Source organism: Aspergillus bombycis, assembly GCF_001792695.1.
Source record: "Aspergillus bombycis strain NRRL26010 chromosome Unknown contig00038, whole genome shotgun sequence".
In the NCBI taxonomy this organism is placed as follows: domain Eukaryota; kingdom Fungi; phylum Ascomycota; class Eurotiomycetes; order Eurotiales; family Aspergillaceae; genus Aspergillus; species Aspergillus bombycis.
Genome location: NW_019170040.1, coordinates 68,388 through 90,038, shown reverse-complemented (window position 1 = coordinate 90,038; position 21,651 = coordinate 68,388). Strand labels below are relative to the sequence as shown.

Sequence of the window (21,651 nt, the reverse complement as noted above, 5' to 3'; positions counted from 1 at the left end):
TGGGACAGAGTATCAATTTGGCTTGGTGTGTCATGGCTTGTCTTTAGAAACTTGACACTGAAAAGGAAAAGATGGGTAACCATACGTGATACAGCATTTCCCGGAAATGGCAAAGATGGGTACTTCCGTAGGAGAGAGCCATAGGTGCTGCAAGACATTTCATTATAAGAGAAATGCGCAATACCAAGTTGAACTATATATCTCTACTCCTGGGTCAGGGTGCTAGTTTCCCGCCAGCAAATACGGCACCCCTGGGTATATCAGAGGGAGAAGTCAAACGTCACGCATGGCATTCTAGACTGTGGCAGTCAATTGTTCCATACGTTCTTGTGTTGATCAGAGAACCTGTTGAAAACAGTTCCGTACCGAGAAGTGGAGTGTACGGACCAACGATTCGTAATCACGATAGATGTGAAGTGCTAGGGACTGTTTGCTCAGAACTGATTATGATATTAATCCTTTATTAAGCAAGCTCGGCCTTCGGGCTACCGTAGATTCCTCTAGTTGAGTATATGTCACGTGATGCCACGGAAGCCCGTCTTCACAACACAAGGACGCGGATATCCCGTCCACTTGACAAGACAAGAGTTGACCCAGATTTGTCATCGACCGCATCATGGAGTCTTCTATGCAAGACATAGCTGGTGGGGGTCTCTTACTGAGCAGCCAGCATCGATCGTCACCTGACAAATAGTCGTATTTTTGCGTTGTGGTCCCTTCCCTATAAAGTCGTGATGCTGGCCGAGGAACCCTAATTCTTGTATTCAACTTCGCTACTGCTTTGAAAAGAACCCTTGATAACCCTTCTACTCTCAATCCTGAAATCATGGCTCCTAAGATTCTATTTGTCCTGACCAGCTGTGGCGAGATGAGCAATGGTAAGCCCACCGGGTGGTACTTGGTCAGTTTCTCCGCCTTTTGTTGCGAGCGCAGGAAAAGAGATCACTGACTGGATTTGATAGCCTGAGTTTGCCCGGCCCTACTACCACCTAGTCGGTGATGATGAGGCCAATCCGAAAGCTGAAATCGTCGTAGCTTCTCCTGCAGGGAGGGTGGCGCCTATTGATCAAGGCTCCGTCAAGAACTTCCAGAGCGACCCCATCTCAGTCAAGTTCTTTGACTCCAAGAAGAAGCTTTGGGAGCAAACAAAGCCCCTGAAAGATCTCCTTGGGAGGGCATCAGAATTCGACGCTATCTTTTACCCTGGTGGCCACGGACCCATGTTTGACCTGGTCACGGACCAGAACTCTCTCAAGCTAATTGAGGAGTTTTACAAGGCCGGTAAAGCTGTTGCGGCCGTCTGCCACGGCCCTATTGTGTTCGTCAATGTTACTGTGGACGGCAAGCCGCTTCTTGAAGGCCGTAGGACAACCGGATTCAGTAACGCAGAAGAAGATGCTGTTGGTCTGACTGAGGCTATGCCTGTCCTGCTCGAGGATGAGGTCAAGCGTGTCGGTGGTAATTATGTCAAGGCCGACCAACTCTGGAAGGACATGGTGGTTGTGGATGGGCAGATTATCACCGGCCAGAACCCAGCATCTGCCCAGGGAGTCGGCATTGCGTTGGCCACCGCCGTCGGTTAGTCAGACCATCAACTAATTGCGCTGCATGTGTACTGATGCAATGGAATTAGGACTATAGCACAACCGAGCGCTGCCGTCTTTACCAGAGGAATGAGGTTCAAGATTGATTAGTTGACCAATGTAGCTCTACGCAGCACAGTAAACCAGGAGGATGTCACGGTTTCATGATGGCAGATTATTTTGATAGTTTCTTTGTGTCTTAGTTCACTATAGTAGATAGTCTCGACAGCTTAGCTGGAACAACTACTGTTCTTGGATCTCCAATGAAGCCCGAATACCAAATCGCAACCTCGTTGGACCGAGAGTCTCCTGAAAAAACACTTGATCGCTCTGGTGGACAAAAGCTCACAAATGGTGAGCAAGAGACCAGTCCGCATTCTTTGCTCGCTGGCCAAGCCACGTTCGCTGTATTTGACTAAAGTAATAATGAGTCCGTACTGTATTATAGAATCCGACAAACCTATCTATAGAGACTTTGACCCTCTCTTTGCCTTCATTCATTCCGTTCAGTCTTTGAATAGCTTGGCGGACTATGGGTATTCTATGGGATGGGCTCTGTCAAGGACCTAGCTATGAGGATAAAAACAGATTGACTGCAGAATGTGTTGCATCGTGGCTTCCACAAACTGGACCCCCGCATTCTGGCCACAGACTAATGGTATCCCTCCTTGGCAAGTCTGAAGTTACGACTTCTTGTAGCGCACTGCGTGACAGGTGGTTAGCATAAATCATCAGCCAGCCGCTCACCCCGAAAACACATCGTAAATGCAATTTTCCCAGGGTATATTATAGCAGCAGCGAGAAGTTGGTTTTACTGGATTATACATCAAGAGTTGAGTCTATCTTATTTTGTGATGATCACAGCCTAAAGCATATCCACAATCAGCACTGCACACATAACGCACTGCAGGTCTTCCTTGCAGACAGAGTGTTGGGAACGACAGATTGATTTATTCTATGTTGGAGACAGCGAGCTCATAAACGGCTTTTCAGTCGAATACCAACACACTGCGGAACCGAACAGCGCCTGATACCATGTAGTCCATTGCTTTTGGGGCGTCCTGAAAGGCGAACCGCTCGATCATGCACTTGACACCAAATGTCTGGGCAAAGTCGATCGTATCCTCAGCATCTAGGGCATTACCCGTGAGCCAGCCTTGGATTGCGGAAGTTCCCATGATGAGATCGTTCGTGTTGAACTCCATGGCACCGGAAGGGGACACGAGGAGCATCTTTCCGGCTGGTTGCAGCGCAGCGGTCAGTGGGGTAACAGCCTTGCCATGAGACGCAGTGGCGAGAATGAGCGCTGCACCACCCAGTCCCTGGAGCCTTTTTACCGCATCCTCCGAGCCAGTATCAATGTACTCGTGGGCGCCGAGCTCCAGCGCCAAATCTTTCTTGGAGGCATTGGAGCTGAGAACGGCAACCTTGTAGCCCATCTTGCGAGCGTACTGAATAGCCATATGACCCAGACCACCAATACCTTGAATCGCTACCAAGTTCCCCTGCTCAATGTGCGCCTTCCGAATGGCGTTGAAGACGGTTAGCCCGGCGCAAAGTAACGGCGCGGCATCAGCAGGGTCCATGTCCTTGGGAACGGGAACAGCCGCTTCGGACCGAAGCAAGACGTACTCAGCGTAGCCACCGTCGCGGCTGGCTCCGTTGTATACAGCATTGCTGCAGGCTTGGAAGAGCCCGCGACGGCATGACCGACAGACGTTGTCGTGGCCTGCCCACCACCATTAGCATGTCACTCGCACCCAGGTACATGTAGACTTCTGAACGAAAGGGGGTAAGGAGGAATCCATGCTCACCTCCGAGCCATGCTCCGCCGATTCGTTGGTCGAGCGACAACCCTTGGACTCCCTCCCCAATGGCAACAATATCGCCAACAATCTCATGACCGGGCACGCGGGGGAAGAGGTTGTCACCCAGTTCACCCTTCTGGACCGCAACATCCGTGAAACAAACACCACACGCGCGAACCTTGACCAAGATTTCTCCTGGCCCGGGTAGCTTCAACTCAACCTCTCGGAGCTCCAGGGGCGCGCCTACCGACGCGATCACCCAAGTCTTGTATGTTTTCGGCAGGGCGGGCATTGCGGAGGAATCAAGTATATTGGCAAGGGCAAGAGCAGAATTCCCATCCAGACCGAACACACGCTCTATTTATGGCCGTGCAGTTGTGGGAACCCGTAAGCATTTCGCCTTCACGGGCTTGAGTGACTTCACGGGCCATCCGATCACTCATTTTGAGGGTTCTTGGAGATATCCCGTCGGCCCACCTGTCATAATGTTGTCTCGGTCTGCTCAGAATGTATGTCGCACTATCCGCTCCTCGATAGTCATCGATATATCATACTAACGCAGTAGCTTCGTGCCGAGTGTGGCTATCTAGTTCGGAATACCCGTCAGGCGCCAAGGCATCTAGCACGGAACACCCGTCAAAGACTCCACAGCCATGAAATTGCTTGCGGGCTTAACGGAAATCGTCAACTCAGCCGGAGGATGGCTGGTGGAAGTAGTAGGCCAGAACGAGTGTGTGCCACCGCGGAAATCTTGCAACTGGCCGGGACTTCGGAATAGGTACATCCGGAAACATCCTGGAATCGCTCTGGGGTTCTACACGTACTAGATATGAAGTCTTACTGGGAATCAATTTAGAGCGATCAGGCGTCTATCAGGTAGACATGCGTTGAAAAGCGAGGATAGAAACTAGATGTACTGCCAAGGCGTAAATCATGAAGCATCATCGAACCAAATCATATAATCTCAGACTTCTACACTTTGCCATTAATGTTTGCTCAGATCCGAGCTAGTCATCTGCGCGACGGCTGAACCCAGGCTTCTTTTCTAGTTCTGCGACGAAATCCACAAAGTCTTCGTCGCCTAAGGCTGCCCTCTCTTTGAACGAGCCAAAATGAAACTCCGACCACACCATTTCAGCGCCTGCAGCTGGAACCGGAAACCCGACTTTCATACCTGCAAGAAGCTCTCCTGTGATGAATATAGCAGCTAGCTCAAGCTCCCTCGGCGGCAGCTTCGAGGTCGGGAGATCCGGGTGTACAATGCGACACCAGGCATCGTTGATATCGCTGCAATGTTCATTGAATGCTTCTCGACTTCGAGTCGAGCCGTTCCGGACGCGGGCAGTGATACGATTCGTAAGACGCTTCCCACCTAGTCAGCACGAGCCCGTACTGGATGGAGAGATGATTCTGGCAGAGCTTACCTGGCGACCTCCTATGTATGTTGTCTGCACTGATGCGTCTGTAAAGACCACGGTGATGTACCAGCGAGGTACGCTGAACCTGTTGGCGTGAAGATCGGTGATAGCTCCGGCCAGTGCGTCTTTCTGGACAGGGCTAAGATGTGCAGCGTGTGTGACTTCGTATAGAGGCATTTTCCTTTTTTCTTTGCTATTTTTTTCTTCTTTTTGAATGTTCGTCAGGCTAACCGTGGCATATCCTTGACATAGGTTTGAGTAGGAAGGAGAGTGAGAGAATTGAAATAATCAGAGTTCGGCGTAAAACGAGAAGCGGGGAGAATCACGGCCTCCGGTTTGCCCTAATGTCCGACCTTCGCTGCGGCTGGGGTTTCTACGAGTTGAAAGAGCAGCGTCCATCGTTCATTCAGTTCCATTTTGCTCTGTTCAATACTAGCACGCATGCACTTGGCTACTCGCTGAGGAGGTGCTTCTCTACTGGCTACTCAGTGCATTCGCCCCAATCCTCTCTATTGTACGTGGCCATCCTGGTTCTGCCGAGACTGAGAGACAGGCCTGCGCTGAGCCTTGTAGGCCTCCTCAGTCACTAAAGCAGCACGGCTGTATCTTTGCAAGGCGTTGGTCACAGCAGTGGTACCCTCCATCCGTGTCAATGCAGTTTCTCTCAGATTCGTGGATACGGTATGTCTCAAGGCAGTTCTGCAGCAGTAGTCTCTGTACTTCGCTAAAGGCCCAGTATAGAACTGGACTGTGGACATTCCGGAGAGTAAAATCAACGAGGGCCAGGGATAGGATCCTACTGACTACATTGGCCGATGTTGGGGTGCGTGCCCGTTGCTCGCCCATGACATTCAGTCCGTTAACATAAGCCAGGATGTTGCGGGCCGGTGGATCTGGGACAGATATGAATTCTGTCCTCGATTCCAGCTGTTCTGTGTAGTTATAGGCACAAATGGATAGACGGTTTGCTTTCATACTGCCTTGGCTTGACGGAGAGAATGACAGACTCCACATCAATAACACAACACAGCACAGCAGAAATGGCAGTAAGGGATTTGCCTATAGCCTCCTCATATGCAGCGTTGGACTTGAGATAGACATACGTACTTCGGTGGTTTTAACCAGGCATATCGGTCGATACGGGCATTGCAAATGCCTAGTGTTAGAATGACAAATGGAGCGACTTTTACGACCCAAAGCCCAGGGGTCTGAAACTAATAGGGGCGTTCAAAATCCCACAGACCTTCGCCAAACCCACCCAGAGTCTCTCTATACCCACTCTGTTCAAAATCATAAGAGCCGCCCATTATCACATCTGTACCAGAGCTCAGAAAGTGAGAGAGTACATCCGCAGATGTGAATGAAGTTTCTGGGCCTCCGTAGTTAAAGTCAAATGGAACATCGCCCACTCCGGCATCCTCAATTAGAACTGGTGGAACACTGTTTGAAGACGGGTCTATGTCGCTACTACTGGCAGTGTGGTCTGAGGGTAGAAGCGATGGGACAGCCGTGGATGCGTGTGAGCCCAGGGAGATAGGGTTGTTTTGTACTCTATTCGAGTGCCGGGTGAATCGTCGTATTGTTGCCATCAAAACACGGTCGAGGACATCGCGACTTCTTTTTGCCTCTGGCCAGTACTCCCCCATGGCACTGAGGACGTCTGATGAAACCTTCAAGGCCCGCATCAGGGAGTCAAGATCGGTTTCGTCGGCAATCCCCTGGGGTGTCCAAACACAGTAGAACATGACCATTAAGCACAAAAAGAGGGAATGGACACTAACCCATCCGTAGTGGAGCGAGTTTGCGACGTACAGCTGGTGGTAGAGTTCGCTGCAGGCCATGGCGCTAGAAAAGCACTCCCGAATGGACGCCTTGTCAGGATCCCGGAATCTAGGGTTTGGTCGCAGAACCAGCATGACCAGTTCATGATACTTGATTTCACACAAGAGATTAATGTGCTGCCGTGTACTCGCTTCTGGGTGTTTGGGGATATCTTCTCTCCATTGCCGCAAGCGGGTCAGAATGTCGACTTTCCAGTTCTCTGCATCCGTGATAGCCGGCTGCGTGTATGGGGGATATTGTCGATCGACGCAGTACAGGACACATTTGATTTCGCTATTGAACCTAGCAAGTTTGAAAAGATGAATGGCGCTGGTCATATTGGTGAGCGGTTCGTTGCTTTGGCGAGGGCTCGGATGCCCTGTCTTGAGCTGATCATCATCGACGTCCAACGGGTACTAGATAAGTCAGCTCTGGCTAGAAATCGGGGGAAACACCGATTACTTACATTGAGGTCGCACTGCTCATCGACCACGCCCATCGGTCGTCCCATCAGGGTGCTCAAGAGTCGATCCATTGTATATGTGCACCAAAAGATCCGGCGGCGGACCTCCCTTTCGAGGGGTGTGGAATTACTCACCGGCACATTTCGGTGCAGCCCTAGCTCTATTGCCAGCGCCAGTCCATGGTGATGAAGGGTCCAAAGGCTCAAGCCTGATGTTGGGTTGTTGAGGGCATACATCTGAAGAAGCAAGATGCATTGCGCGACGCCAACTGATGAAATCTTCATTACACCATCCATGAGCTTCATGGCAGAAGCGAAGTAGGCCTCGGCTGATAACATGACCCTGGCCCGGCGCGACAGTATGGATGCACCTATTGCGACAACCATAAACGCCTGGAACTCATGCACCACGGTGACTTCAGCGTCGCCGTAGATCTTTTCGATGGTCTCCGAGTACGAGGGCTCGTGTAAAAACGGAAATTGAACGTGAACAGTGTCGAAATAAGCCTTGGAGAGCCATCGCGTATGGCTTTGATCGGAGGGCAGCTCTTTCGGTTGCGGAACCAAGAGGTCTGACGGGACAGGCACGCTGTCGGTTTTGGCATCTAGACCAGTGGGCGTATCGGCATGAAGTCGCTTTCCCAGTCCAGCCAAGACGAACTTGGTGAAAAATAGCCCACTCGACGGGCCCAAGTAACGAAGATCTGTCCCAGTGGTGATGGAGATAAGCCCAATTTGATCAGCTATCTGGTTAGCCGATTCAACATCTCTAGGTTCGTGGCTCTTTTGTGTAAACTGTGGTGGATTCCCGTCTCTAGATGGATTGCTACCGTCAATGCTAGGTGATTGGCCTGGCCCAGCAGTCAAGTCGATGCTAGGTACGTGCTCTTGAATAATTGATTCAAGCCACTTGACTCGAGCCTCTAGTTCGACCACGTAGCTTCAGGATATGATCAGTTGCTGTTCCTAGAGGTGCAAATGCAATACTACCGTACCTTTGTGAAAAGTCACGTGACAGCCCTCCGCCAATGCATGGCACGCCTGCTCGCTGACAAGCGCTGCAAGCTGGCGACAAGGCATCACACTGTGACTCTGTCAGCATGTGCACACCAGAGGGGGACGTCGGTTCTGCTTTTCCTCTGCCCGCAAGGCAGTGGTGAAGCGGCTGGCGGGAAGAGCTTACTCGGATTTTCCGTTTCTGGCACCGTGTGCACGCAGTGCTTATTCGCGTCCGGACTTTTCGTCTCTGACCTTGCTGCGCGGCCGAAGATGCAGGCCTATTTTCCATGTTCTTGTCCATGGTCTCTATCGTCTCCGGACTAACCGTCCGGAGGAAAAGGAAAGACGAACCAGCCCGAGTTTAACACGGATCATGACAGTCAGGCGGAGAAAGATACGAAACACGTGATGGGAATCAACGAAACTCTTATAAATCGCCTGGAAGCCCCTCGCGTTGTAGTTCCCTGGACAGGAATACTATTTTTTTTGCCAACACTGCGCCTTGCAATACAATAGTTGATCTCACCTAAGCATGGAACAAGCCCAACAGGATAATCAATACCAACTTTACTGGAACTATTCCTGTCAGAAGACACTTTAGACGTCAAATTCACCAGCAACTCTTCTGTCACCAACCTCGATCAAGGAGTGCAGCAAATGCCCTTGTTGAAAAGACTTATTGGTCATGAAAATGAGATCAGACAACCTGAATTCATTGGCAAGGGCCAACAGGGCTTTGTGTTCCGGTTTGAACACAATGGGAGAGACCTTTGCCTGAAGTTGGTATGTAGATCCATGTCCACGCCAACCCTTAGCGGTCTCTAATGATTGGGTCCACATTTTTATGAATACACTGCACCCTATAGTGACGAAGAAGTAGCTTTGATCAGCCATTCGGGTGTGAAGCGTGTGAATTCGCTCGTCTATGAGACCTGCACGACAATGGCCGCTGGGCAGTGCAGTGTCATGGATGGATGTATTTGACGGACTCCCAACTTCAGCAGCTTCAGGAAGTCGGCGGGCCAGTGAGGAATGACCCGAATTGGTATCGGGCCCGCTGGGCTATCGTGAAGGATTTTATTGCTGATGAGCCACCGAGCCGTCAAGAGAAGAAATTCCAAAATATTCTTACCAATGTTTCCATTCCAAAACGCGGCCATATCCTGCCTCGCGACGTTAAAAGGGACAATTATAGAGGCGACCGGATTGTCGATCTAGGATGTACAGTTACATTCCCTTTCTCTCGTCGCTATGCGCGCTCGAAGCAATTCTTCGAGTTCTTCAATGACTTGGACAAACATCAATTATGTCGATGGGATATGTAGCATTCACTGATGGTTTGGATCCCTTCTCGTGTCTTGCGAAATCTTGCATAACATCAGCTCCCATTTTGACAGCCGACCTCGCTGAGGATATTCCAGAACCCTCGGACCCTGAAGGTGCCGAAAAAGAGGACTGGGGTGAGGGTTCGACCAAGGCTTTTTTTCAGCTCACCATGTTTGTGGCCATAAATGCAGCCCTGAAGCAGTCGTAGAAATCACTGTACAGCTCAAGCGATCTTCCCCAGATTGTTACTGAGGATAAAGCCAAGAGTACCAATCAAACTAATGACTCGAGATACTCTCCCGATCTAGCTGTCGTCCGGGCTTCTCGGAAACAGTTTTGATCATTCAAACACGAGAACATTATCCCAGGCGACCTCAAAGAGGCCACAAAGTAGAACGCTGAAATCGAAGAATACAATCGGGACAAATATAATCAAGTATTTGGCCAGATGCGGCGATAAATGCGAGCTAACCTAGTAACGGTATACCTTTATTACTATAGATTGAGAGTTGGCTATTATCTGCTGCCGTGTAGAGGGTATTGGGAGTGGGATAGGTGCTAACCGTACTTGAAGGGGGTTTAAAACTTTACCATGGAAGAGCTATATAAGAAATCTATCTGATATTACTGATTTATCCCCCCTCAGCTCACGAGTGGATTGAGTATCTATATCCGGTACGAGCTATAGAGACGGCAGGACCAGAGTTGATCTTGCGCTACTGAACGGCATCCAGCTGAACCTGGATGGGTAGTGACGCTCAAAGACGCCACTCTTCCTAGATACATTGTCCGTGATGATAATCGATTCTAGAGCCGTATGAAACAACGGTGGTATCGCCTTGTGCGGGCAGAAAATGGCACGGTGATCTGGGAAGAGTTGGAGAGCAGATCCTAACAGACCCGACTCAGCTCGATTTGGCGTGCCCTCGTTGTTTTGCCTTTCTTCAATTTTCTCTATAATATCTCAGCTTTCATCTTCCTGTTGCTTCACCTCTGTGAACCCCTGCTAATTTTGCTGCCTCGTCAACAAGGTCGTATAGAGCCCGGCACAGTCATATACATATCGGGTCATTCTTTTCTTCTCTGGGTTACAGACACACTGTGATGGTAGTTATCCCCAGTTCTTGCAAACCATAGAGCACGTTAATTTAGTGGTTCAAGGAATATCATAAAATACACCTCTTTTGCTTCGGGAATGTTCCTTTGGTACCGTTTTCCTAGATCAAACAATGGGAGTAGCCTTCGGCCAACCCATCTGGTCGCGAAACAGCCCATTATCGATGACGATCATATATTTATTACCACACAGTAAGACCGAACACAAGATCCAGCTGATACACTGAACGGCAGGGATGTAGAGGAGATGGGCCACCACGCAAGCACTAGTAAAGGTCATCCATATCAGTCGACTGATGCCAGAGTACTCATCTGTCTGCTTTGGCCGAGAGCACACACCACAGTATTTATAGACTCACGCGGTTGAACTATATATATTTAACAGTTAAACCTTAATATAGTCGACTTGAACGTTGCCGGGAAGACAAAGAGTCGGAAGAGTCTTGTGTCTCCTTATTTGCCTCTATCGAAATAGTCAGTTTTTATTTCTTTTCTATAATGACCTGCAGTTGTAGCCCCATACCTACAGGACTCCAGGGCGACTCCACGAAAAGAACCTAGGTAGGCTCAGATCAGCACAGCACCCACCCTAGGTATGGATAATATGTTCCTAGTATTCTTCCGCTATGTAATCCTCCGTTCATTTTACCTTCATTCTCTGCAGTAAATCATGCTATGTGCGGAGGCATTGTCTAGACAGGACCACCTGAGCAGACACAATGGCTATCCTGATGCAGCTGTTCCTGTGCCCCCCAGAGAGTATGGTAGTTGCGATACCAACGGCAGTGAGGACGATCTTTTTCAAAACACAGCCAAGATTTTAGGTGTAAGGTGTATTCAGCCCTGTACCTGGTTCTCGCCAGACGGGCCGTGCGGTACTACTAATGCAGCCAGCAGCCAATGGCTCTGATTCCAGAATCGTCCGCCATGTTGTAAATCAGGATTTACGCCCTCCACCCCACAGCAACCCCGCGCTTTGCTGTAGATGTGTCTGGATGATACGTTGAATTTATGACAAATTTCCCTCACAGGACTACGCTGCGCAAGGGTGGGAGAAGACAAGTCAGATACCTCCTCCCCGGACGGCTAGCGGTCCAGGCCATCGGAATTCTGTAGGCAGTTTTACTATTGGACATCTCTACAAACTGTGCTGGCCTCCAAGATCTAGAACAGTCGCCTCAGCTACACCATAAATGTTTCGTCGGCTTGACTCGGCTAGCCGCCATGTGCTCCGAGACCCGGCGAAGATTGACAACACATCAACCAGCACCTCACATCAGCGAGCAGTTATTAGAAGCATAAATAAATGACCATCGGAACCCCCATTGACTGAGAAACCAGATCGGCCTCAAAAACTGTCACCAGGTACAAACACTCTCAGCCACTTCTGATAAAACCAACCCAATATCATTCTCATCCTGCAGAAATGTCTGTCAACAATCTTCTCCGAGTCAGCATTGAATCTAAGCACTACCCTGGAAACTTCCTTCGCCTTGACGGGCGTGGTCTCACCCAGAATGCTGGCGGCGTCGTCAATGTCCAGGACTATGTTGGAAAGTACGAGACGTTGATTATTATCAACCATCCCGAGGACAACACATTCTCCATCCTTTCCGCTGAGTTCCCTAACATCTATCTTCGGATGGATGGTGGGAATGTCAAACCCGGACAGAGGTATGGCTCTGGCACTGGGGTGGTCAACTGTCAGTAAGTACTTCCTTCCGGCTTATTTTCTCGAAATACCCCTGGTCGTTGGCTGTATTGGCTGGCCTTGATATACGCTATCTGGAATTGTATACTGATGTGAACCCTTCCTCAGAGTGGGCAGCCGCAGCTACGAGAAATTCCGCTTCGTGGACCAAGAGGACGGATCGAAAGCTATCGTCTCTGTGAGATTCCCTGATGCCTATCTTCGCATGGAGAATGAGAAAAAAGAAGGTGGATCTGGTGGAGGTGGAACTGTCAACTGTCAGAGCTATGTTGGCACCTTGGAGAAATTTATTATTCATGTTGTGTAGGAAGGCAGCAAAGAGGATGTGTGGAGTCAAAGGAACCACGGTGCCCTGTACCTAATGCTAAATACACACCCTCAATATGCCTGTCGCCTGCACAGGGCCTGAATCTTCAACTCTGATGTATGTGCTTTATCCCGTGGGATGACTTCCCCTTCACCAGCAGAACAAACCGTAAAAGGTTTCCGGCATATGCAGCAGGCATGATCGCCACATTTTGGCCGGTTACATAGAGCACCGAACAAAGGCAAAGACCCAGCCTAATGATGATTTGCTGTAACGGGGGTAAACTATGTAGGTGCGATGCAGGACAATCTAAATCTCCGGTTTAGATTAGTGCAACATTTTGGTATAGTTGGAGGTGTATTTGCCTGGACGCATGCCCTCATATTTTCCGCGACAATGGGAATCATAGGACGTCCAGAAGTGTGCATGAACAATAATATTGAATCAAGCCATTGTGAGAGCAATGCTATATATCGGCGGCCCTTTTGTCTTCATTTTGCTAGTCCAATTAGAGCTAAGAACAGTGGCCATAGCATGAGATTGACTTCACTGCATACAGACTCAGCGCTAATAGAGCTTTGGTTAAAATTATAGTCAACTAAACTCTTATGCATAAGTAACAAGAGCAAAGGAAAGAGTGGGGAATTCGCCACTAAACTAGACTAAACTCAACCTTATTACCTTTGCTTCTGTTGCCGAGGCCGAGATTGATAAGCTCAATAGATAATCAAAATACAAGCCTCGGCAAACCGAATCTGGAGGCTACGATACGGATTCATCTCTGGCAACACAAATATTTTAGAACATTGACACGGGGAAGTATCATTAAGAGATGTCTCATTTGGCTAAACTAAACCAACAGAATACAGAACATTTCGCATGCAATCGGAGCGATAATTCAAGGGCTTCATTACGTCATGTGATGCAGATGGATATATAACCACCTTCGACGACGGCAATGCAATCCATAGTTTCTTATTTAGTGACAATCAAAGTCAATCCGGATCCGCCACTCAAGGACCCGAGGATTCCCAGCGTCGCATCGTTGACCTCTTTGTAGCCCGCGCCGGCGACCGCAGACACCATGTCACAGGCTGCGCTTAGAAGAGGAAGGACTGTATCGCCGTTAGTGGAACTATGTAAGACTGGGGAAGAGGTATTAAGAAGAAACTTAAAGGGGGACTTACAGGTTCGTAGTTCCTGTTGCTTGGCTATATTAAACCGAGGAATGCCATTTGATTTCAGGCGATGACTATCGCGCCGCGATGTGATCTTGATATTCCTTGTCGAAGAAATCGTAGCCAGCAAGAATTGACATACGGTAGCAAGGAGGAGGGCATGAACGGACGCCCGCGCAATCCTTGGTTTCCACTTCGAGGGGATCGTAAAAGCAATGGTGGAGAGCTAACGACCATTTTTCTGCTCAGTTTTATTTGTCTCTGCAGGGGTAACGATTCTGGCGGTTTCAGGGAAAGGAGAGAATATGTTCCACAACTCACGTAGTTGATAAGATCTCCTATTGCGAAAACTGTATATCCAAGAGCCCTGGCAACTCGTAGAATCCGGTGAAGAGCTGGCTCACTTTTAGAGCAGATCGCGTCCCCCAGCTGCTGTAAATGTCCTGGCACAGAACAGACGCGAGTGAGCTTGACTGCGACTCCGATCTCCGCACGTAGCCGCATAAAAAATGATTTGTCGAGCCAGCGAAGTCTACATTTGTATCTCCAAGATAGTGATATGGACAGCAGAAGTCGAATGACGTTTTGGACAACTTTGAGGAACTTATCCTGGCCAGCGCTCGTGTTGGTGATGGTATCGAGAAACGCGCGCATGGTGGGGGTCGGTGTAGGGCAGCTTCACCGGTCAAGAGGGTCCCCATGAATAAAAAGAATTGGCATTTGAGACACCGCCGTTGTTATCGGCATATCGGCGGTATTGGACTAGGCGTGGCGGCCCGCGAGTGGAGTGGATGAAGAAATCGCACGCCACGAACCGCTTCGGCAGCGTCATGGCCCGGGCGAGATGAAAAGTAGTCGGGGTGGGTCGCCGATTGCGGCGGTTTATTCGGACATTTGGGTAATTTGGACACAGGGAGATAGTGTTAGCGGTATTGAGAGATGCAGATGGGTATGTTTTCATATTAATAGACCTTATGATATAGATATAGTAGTCCTGTCCTCATACGCTATGTGCATATGCTGATCATTTCAAAACAACGCTTAGATGTGATCATCCACTAAAAGTATCACTAATCACAGATGCGGGGCTAAAGATCAGTCAAACTCAGATGATCAGTCATTTCTAGTTGTTTGATAATTTATGTTAGAATAAACATAGAAATAACGAGCTATATGCTTCGCAGAGTATTATGCCTCCACACTCTTTCCCCTTAGAATCGAGATCGCACTCCAACATTACTACAAGACAGTTCGATATTTTAGCTAAACAGATGATCTAGAACAAATCGAAATACATAGCATACTGCAAGCACAGTCATACTTCTCCCACTTGTCATGTGGTACAATGGAGAACTGCCTGTTGTAGATCGAAAAGGCTTTAGAGCTACCAAACCCTGTGATGGGACCAGCCCTAACTCCACACCTGGCTGAGACAGGCAGGCCATCACCCTACAAAATATATTGGTGGCCTGAATCTAGCTTATTTTCATGGTTTCATTGATTTCTTACTATTTCAGCTGTTTAAGCCCAAGCTATGGTTTTTTTGGGTGGCGCAGAACCTTTCATTAGGCATTTCAAGATTTGAAAATAGCAGTTTTCCACCACTGTCAAGTTCGATTTAAGAAATGGTACTTCGGTGCTCTAGGATACTGGTCTAACTAGTTCTATATTTGTTTTAGACCCACTGATTGAACCCTATTTACGCGCCTCAAACCGAACGGGCAGGCTGTGCACGACACGCAAACTCATATCAAACTTAACACCGTCGGAAAGAGCTAGCTCAGCCCGATCTCTGGCTGCTTCCCAGGTATCTGCGGCAGCCCCAAAATCGCCACCGTCACCTTCTTCGTCTCTGGTTAGCAGCCTCACCGACGACGACTTGAACACGATGGCTACGGAGGCACACAGTTCTACTAGAGCAAAACGATACCCCAGGCATGCTCGACTGCCCTCCGCGAATGGTATAAAGCTACCGGGGATTGGGCTTAAAAATTCATTCTTGTTACCATCTGTCCTTTGAATCCACCGCTCGGGGTCGAAGTCAGCCACTGGGAATGGCCGCTTCGTGCGATTCTCAGAAGGCATCGGGTCTGTACTGGATTCCCGACGTGGCCAATATTGGGGATGGCGGTGAGTGGCACTGGTGTTCACGAAAGCGACCATGTCCGGTGGCAAGGGATGAACCTGGCCATCAATGATGATAGAGACTGGAGGTCCTGTCGGGGGTACGTATTTTGGAATCACCGGCACGACGGTGAAAAGACGCAACGCTTCATTAATCACAGCCCCTACGAGACTGTTCATCAATGGATTGAAGTGCGCGTCATACGTCCACTGGTCTGGCGGTGTGTCCTGCAGGATTCGATCGAGGTCGGCTTGCATGGCGCGTTGGGTGACGGGGTGGCAGGCAAGAAGCAACATGATGAAAGTGAGGGTGTTGGCATTTGTTTCGTGGCCAGCGAACACAAAGGTCCAGATATTTCCCATTACCTGGTCCTGTCTAAGAACAGCTGGACTTCCGTCCGCGGCTGGGAGTCCAGCTTGTACGAGGAGCTCTAGAATGGGCCGTCAGATTTTGGCAGAGTAAAGTTGGATTCATCAATGTACCTAGGATACTTGAAGCGTTCTTTGATGGGGCAGGAGGCTTCTGTTGGAGCTCTGCCACCTTATTTTCCTTCATCTCGTTCATGTAGCTATGCATTTCAGCAAATGCTGTAGCCACTTGACGATGGGTGGAGAATGGCGAAATTCCTGATGGGTCCCATGTTAGGAATCCAAATGGAGGCAAACGCGAGGGAGTCACATACGGAGAAGCGCTTGCGGACAAAGAAACACGGTCGTATAGTTCGCCAGCAAGGTGAACACAGCTTCACTGTAGGTCATGCAGTGGGTGCCTTGCGGCTTGTCCTTGCATTGCAATGCATTCACCAAGTCTTCTTGGGTTTCCGCCTGATTGCAAAAGCGACTGAGCAAATGAAGCGAAAATTTGGCGGCCAAGTCTCGTAGCTGACGATGGGCCGCCGGCTGTCTCAACGCCCGTGATAATTCAGCACCTCCCTGGACAGCACCAACAAACACGTCCCGCATTGTGGCCTCGGTGAAAAAGGGGGCCGCCGTGCGACGGTATAACCGCGCCTCTGCCCCATCAGTACCGGTCATGGTCGGACCAAATATATTCAATAGGCTCATCAAATGAGCGGGTTTTCCAAGCCGACCATTATGGAAGAGCTGCGAGGACACTGCGGCGTCGCAGGTATAGAGGATCACGTCGCCGGGCGAGACGGCTAGAAAGGTGTCTGCTCCGGCCCGTCGGAAAGGTTCATAGCCATTGTGCCACCCGTCGTTAAAAAGAAGCAGTGGAAGCCATTTCTCCGTCCACAATTCGGGCAGGGCTTTCAGAAGAGGGAGCAGCACCGGTTGGGTCAACAGCCAGGGGGCACCGAGCATGGAACAAGGGACAATCACATACTGGAGGCCCGTCGCTCGAGCCCGAGACACGTTGGCGATCAACGTGGCCAGGCACCAGACCGCCCAGGCGACGGTTAAGACGCCCAATGCAATCAGAATTTTGGGGTAGAGGAATGCCATCTCCTTGTGGGAATACAGATCAAAAGCTCCCCGGGGGACGAGTGCATCAATGGAGATTTAAATAATCACCAATGCGAAGTCGGTGTGTGCGCAGGACAGGGATTAAATCGACTAACGCACACTGCCTCACTGGGGTTTTTCCTTTGTTCGCTCGAACTCGACTTTTGGTTTTTTTTTTTTTTTTCTTTTTTTTTTCCCCTGCTGATTTCCCTCTGCTGACCGACAATGCCCTATTCCTTCTGTTTAGGAGCTTGGATCGGCATGATAAAAAAAGCTACCGAGACCTAGCGTAAGTAAATCGGCGGCAGGGCGGAAATTCCTCGTGCTTTTCCTTCCCGTAATATAATCATCATTCTCTTCCCTTGTCCTAGGAGGATTGGTTCCTATTTGCTATCCGAGACCTTGTACGATGAAGATGTTGCATTGCAGTCATTTTGGCCCCCCGGGTGTCCCCTCCTTTCTGGACACCAGGGTTGAGTGGCCGGAAACATCTAAAAACCACAACCCTAAGCCTCTGCTGTCCCCCCATCTTCCCCCCTCCCCTCCCTAATCTCATGTTCTTTTGGTATCTGTCTATTTGGGTATATCGTCCGGCTCAGAAAGGAAGGACAGTATGAGCCCTCCTCCGCGCGCTGCGACCCCATCACTGATATCTACCACCCTGCTGGTCGTCGCGATCCTCTTCCCTATCCTGGCGACCCTTGCTGTCGCGGTGCGTATCTGGTCAAATATTTCCAAGGCGAAGCGACTGTTTGCGGATGACTGTGTCATTATTGTGGCCCTGCTATGTGCCTGGGGGGTCCCGATTGATGTTTATGTGGCTGCCGGGCTTGGGGGTGTGGGGGAGAGTACCTTGCCCCCGCTTGATGCCGCGAGGGTCTTTCTCAGGGTTCGTTCATTCCCCGACCGCATCGGCCCAGGCCATGACAATGGCTGACATTGCTCCATAGGCCCTGTGGATTGAGATATTTCCACTGATAGCAAGCCTGGTTCTCGTCAAAGTGTCGATTCTCCTCTACTATAGGAGGATTTTTGTTACCCGGTGGTTCCAGATTGCGGTTTGGGTCTATATTGCAATTCTGCTCGCATGGGGAATTGCCTGCCTCGTGGTACGGCTAGCCCTCCCCAGTCCCCATGAATGAATCCTGGAATGAACTCACCGAACTACAGGCCCAAGCGTTGGCCGGGAACCCAGTCACGGCAGCCTTCAATCCACTGGCGGACAATCCACTTCGCTACAATTACAGCCATTTTTCTATTGTCGTTACCGCGATGAGCATGTGCTTCGATGTGATCGTGCTCTGCTTTCCCATTCCTGTGATCCATCGTCTTATGATGTCCACGCGGCAAAAGGTTCAGCTGGCGGGCATCTTCTGGCTGGGGATCTTGTAAGTTGGGGCCGGGCACATGAGCTTCCCTGACCCAACCGTGCAATCAAGACTGACACTACGATCCAGTTGCTGCATTGCCTCGATCATTCGCTTCTATTACGTCTACACGGAGGTCTACGAATCCACGAGCTCCACTGGGACGAATCGCTATGCAGCCGTGACTCCAGGCATCACATGGGGAACGATTGAGCCCAGTACCAGCGTGATCGCTGCTTGCCTCCCCACCTACGGACACCTCTTCAGCGCAAGTCGGAATATTTCCAGCTGGGCTCGAAGTTTGTGGAGTCACGTAGCGAAGAGAAACACCGTCAGCGGCGATCACAGCAGCGGCTCTGGTAGGAAATCTACTACGATCCTCACGAGTATCGACTCTTCATATGGCTCCGATCAATCACACCGTGGGCATCACTGGCAGCGCTTAACACTTGATCAACGTGATCGAGATTTGGAAATGGGAGATCTCGCCTCCAAGGATCACATCCCCTTGGCGAGTGATGTGCAGCCAGTGAGTATCCAAGTCTCACAGAGTTTTACGCGGCAGGAACAGCCAGCTTCACTCCGAGACACTACGACAATGGGTAAGCCTATGGGATATGGTGAGGTCTTTTAATTGTGAGGAATGGCGACTGCATATGATCGAGTGGTAGAGACTATGAAGAGCTTGCAGCCGGTTGCGTGTATTAAACTTTGTAGGAAGATATATATATATAGAGTCGCTCAGGATATTATTTGAAGCGATTGAAAGAATGTCATAGTATAACTAATATTCCTCATGAATCTGTAGGTTCTTCCAAGCAGCCATGTATTCCCTTTTGTGTTACGAAACGCTTAATCTAGCCGGGTATTCTTCTGGCTCCCAAAATGTCCCGTTGTTCATGCCACATGTACCATCATTATGGGCCCTGCCAACTTGAGCTTTGACTGCTAGGGGTACAAATTTGGACCCCAACAGTATCCGTAAAAAAAAGGTGGGGGGGGGGGGGGGGATATAAGACGTCAATGATCCACCATACGGCCCCGTGTTTCACGATCTGGCTCGTTCGGTAAACCCCATAATTTTATCCTTCCGTCCGTCAGATGTGGGGGTATAGATGGTAAGCCCTGTGGTGTATTCATACTCCACTCATCCTTGTGCAGGGTGGGATTACTGCCCTCCCATGCCTCCTACACTCTCACTGTCGTGAACGGCTCCAACCCTTCAACAAATGCGTAGAACCAAAACCCCAAGTTCCTCCCTCCCCCTCCCCCAACCTTACCCTTCCTTCATTGATTAGGCCGGGGGGAGTTATCAGGGGACCTCTAATCATTTTTTTGCCCAAAGAGCCAGACGTTATACGCACAGTCCGTGATGTGGCAGGATTCGGAAAGATTTCATGCTTGGGCCAGCGATGGAGCATACAAGATCACAGTAAAAGGTTTAATAATACCGTACCTAAATCCATACAAAATTCTTCTCGCACGTCAGAGTAGCTCGGGGCTATCGTCTAGGTTCGTGTAATACTAGGGCTATCTCCATGTCTTATTGCACTCCTACGAGTGCACTCCCGATCAAATCAAAGCGAAGCCAGATGGGTGTCGGCGACTAAAGCTCTACGCGCTTTTCTTGACCTCTTTGTCATTCAACACAGAAATCACTTTCGCGACAGATGGTCGTGCCACCATCGCGTTCTGCCAGCGGGTAAAGTGTGGAAACTCCTCTGGTTTCCAGGCATGCTCGCCGGTCCGACTGGCCATGAAAAAAGGGACCTGGAAGTTCCACATCACAAATGCCAAGTCTGCATATGTGCATTTGTCTCCGACCAGCCATTCCCTCTCACTCAAAAAGGTATTCAAGACCCCTGCGACTCGCTTGACCTCTGAGCCATAGCGCACTTTAGCGGATTCCGGGGATTCCCCATACGACTTTTCGTGGAAGATATTGAACCTGTCCGTCCGGGGACCTCCGTTAGCATCTGGATCGACCAAGATGTGTCTATTCTAGAGCTATGCTTGTGTCTGATTGATCACATACCACGCAGCCTGACCAAAGTAGGGGCCCTGGCCTGACGCCTGGAAAAAGGACCACTGGGTCAACTGATATTTTTCGGGAAATGTAGTGTACGTCAGTTTGTTGTCTTTGTCGTATGTGTCGACGAGGTACTTGGTTGAACCAGTGAGCTTCTGTGCCAACATGACATTCTCCCCATAGCCTTACCTGAACAATTGCGCCGGATTCCCAAAGCGTTAATCCGGTATTGGGATCGATAATGGCTAGATTCAATCAGTTTGGAGCTCTTATTCCACCTGCAAACCCCTTGTGCGTCAGAAATACCGGGAATCCGCCCGTTAGGGTTCGCGTCCGTGAGAGGCGGCTTTTTAAACTCGTCCAATTCGACATACAAGGTCTCATAAGGCAAGTCAAGCTCCTCCAGAATGACCAGAACCTTGGAGGGATTTGGGACGTGATCTGGATAAAATGCACGAGGATTAATACGCCTGCCCGCAGCTACTAGAGAAAACAGGGGGAATTACCTCTCCAGAAAATCTTGATCGGCTTTAGGCTCGTCATGGTTCTTTCTAACTCTCGTGTTTCAAAGAAGCCGGTATACGTAAGGGTGAAAAAAAAAAAAAGAAACACATAAGGGAGAAGAGGATTAGGATCCTCTGCATATCTTGTTATACATAGTGGACGTAACCTGTCTGCCCCACCGGCGCGAAATCAATCACTTCGTTAGAGGTATAGTTCTAAGAAGTGGAACTATATCGACCAATCTGTCTAGCCACAGGATCCCCTGGCTAATGGCGCCATCTTTTTGACAAATAACCTACCCTATCGGGGTATTGCTAATCTCGTATCTGTGGGATGAACTTGTTGAAAGATGCCTTGTGTTGTATTCATGCACACTAGATACAAAGAAGCAGGTCGAAACTCGCGGTTTATGCAGTCAGCATTGGACATTCTG

The 21,651-nt window shown here is 49.6% G+C and overlaps 9 protein-coding genes across 9 annotated transcripts; 3 read left to right on the top strand and 6 right to left on the bottom strand.

Annotated features, from left to right (window-relative positions):
* Window positions 1-826: 826 nt before the first annotated feature.
* On the top strand, window positions 827-1,583 carry ABOM_005488 (type 1 glutamine amidotransferase domain-containing protein; the record flags this gene model as incomplete). The annotated part of the gene is made up of 2 exons (XM_022532617.1): window positions 827-901; window positions 963-1,583. 2 exons carry the CDS (start codon window positions 827-829, stop codon window positions 1,581-1,583), a joined length of 696 nt encoding a protein of 231 aa, XP_022389554.1.
* A 989-nt stretch (window positions 1,584-2,572) lies between these two features.
* On the bottom strand, window positions 2,573-3,683 carry ABOM_005487 (alcohol dehydrogenase; the record flags this gene model as incomplete). Its single annotated transcript, XM_022532616.1, has 2 exons — window positions 2,573-3,312; window positions 3,398-3,683. The coding sequence occupies 2 exons, from the start codon at window positions 3,681-3,683 to the stop codon at window positions 2,573-2,575; spliced, it is 1,026 nt and encodes a 341-aa protein (XP_022389551.1).
* Window positions 3,684-4,398: 715 nt separating this feature from the next.
* ABOM_005486 (uncharacterized protein) lies at window positions 4,399-4,986 on the bottom strand (the record flags this gene model as incomplete). The annotated part of the gene is made up of 2 exons (XM_022532615.1): window positions 4,399-4,755; window positions 4,816-4,986. 2 exons carry the CDS (start codon window positions 4,984-4,986, stop codon window positions 4,399-4,401), a joined length of 528 nt encoding a protein of 175 aa, XP_022389550.1.
* Window positions 4,987-6,023: 1,037 nt separating this feature from the next.
* Window positions 6,024-8,393, bottom strand: ABOM_005485 (fungal specific transcription factor domain-containing protein; the record flags this gene model as incomplete). The annotated part of the gene is made up of 3 exons (XM_022532614.1): window positions 6,024-7,046; window positions 7,097-8,033; window positions 8,089-8,393. The coding sequence occupies 3 exons, from the start codon at window positions 8,391-8,393 to the stop codon at window positions 6,024-6,026; spliced, it is 2,265 nt and encodes a 754-aa protein (XP_022389542.1).
* Window positions 8,394-11,960: 3,567 nt separating this feature from the next.
* Window positions 11,961-12,552, top strand: ABOM_005484 (fascin domain-containing protein; the record flags this gene model as incomplete). Its single annotated transcript, XM_022532613.1, has 2 exons — window positions 11,961-12,241; window positions 12,354-12,552. The coding sequence occupies 2 exons, from the start codon at window positions 11,961-11,963 to the stop codon at window positions 12,550-12,552; spliced, it is 480 nt and encodes a 159-aa protein (XP_022389541.1).
* A 975-nt stretch (window positions 12,553-13,527) lies between these two features.
* Window positions 13,528-14,384, bottom strand: ABOM_005483 (uncharacterized protein; the record flags this gene model as incomplete). The annotated part of the gene is made up of 3 exons (XM_022532612.1): window positions 13,528-13,667; window positions 13,740-13,956; window positions 14,052-14,384. 3 exons carry the CDS (start codon window positions 14,382-14,384, stop codon window positions 13,528-13,530), a joined length of 690 nt encoding a protein of 229 aa, XP_022389553.1.
* A 1,041-nt stretch (window positions 14,385-15,425) lies between these two features.
* ABOM_005482 (uncharacterized protein) lies at window positions 15,426-17,318 on the bottom strand (the record flags this gene model as incomplete). The annotated part of the gene is made up of 3 exons (XM_022532611.1): window positions 15,426-16,285; window positions 16,338-16,481; window positions 16,538-17,318. The coding sequence occupies 3 exons, from the start codon at window positions 17,316-17,318 to the stop codon at window positions 15,426-15,428; spliced, it is 1,785 nt and encodes a 594-aa protein (XP_022389552.1).
* A 613-nt stretch (window positions 17,319-17,931) lies between these two features.
* ABOM_005481 (uncharacterized protein) lies at window positions 17,932-19,319 on the top strand (the record flags this gene model as incomplete). Its single annotated transcript, XM_022532610.1, has 4 exons — window positions 17,932-18,207; window positions 18,269-18,427; window positions 18,489-18,706; window positions 18,776-19,319. 4 exons carry the CDS (start codon window positions 17,932-17,934, stop codon window positions 19,317-19,319), a joined length of 1,197 nt encoding a protein of 398 aa, XP_022389495.1.
* A 980-nt stretch (window positions 19,320-20,299) lies between these two features.
* ABOM_005480 (glutathione S-transferase family protein) lies at window positions 20,300-21,257 on the bottom strand (the record flags this gene model as incomplete). The annotated part of the gene is made up of 5 exons (XM_022532609.1): window positions 20,300-20,633; window positions 20,721-20,866; window positions 20,904-20,959; window positions 21,021-21,155; window positions 21,221-21,257. 5 exons carry the CDS (start codon window positions 21,255-21,257, stop codon window positions 20,300-20,302), a joined length of 708 nt encoding a protein of 235 aa, XP_022389543.1.
* Window positions 21,258-21,651: the final 394 nt, after the last annotated feature.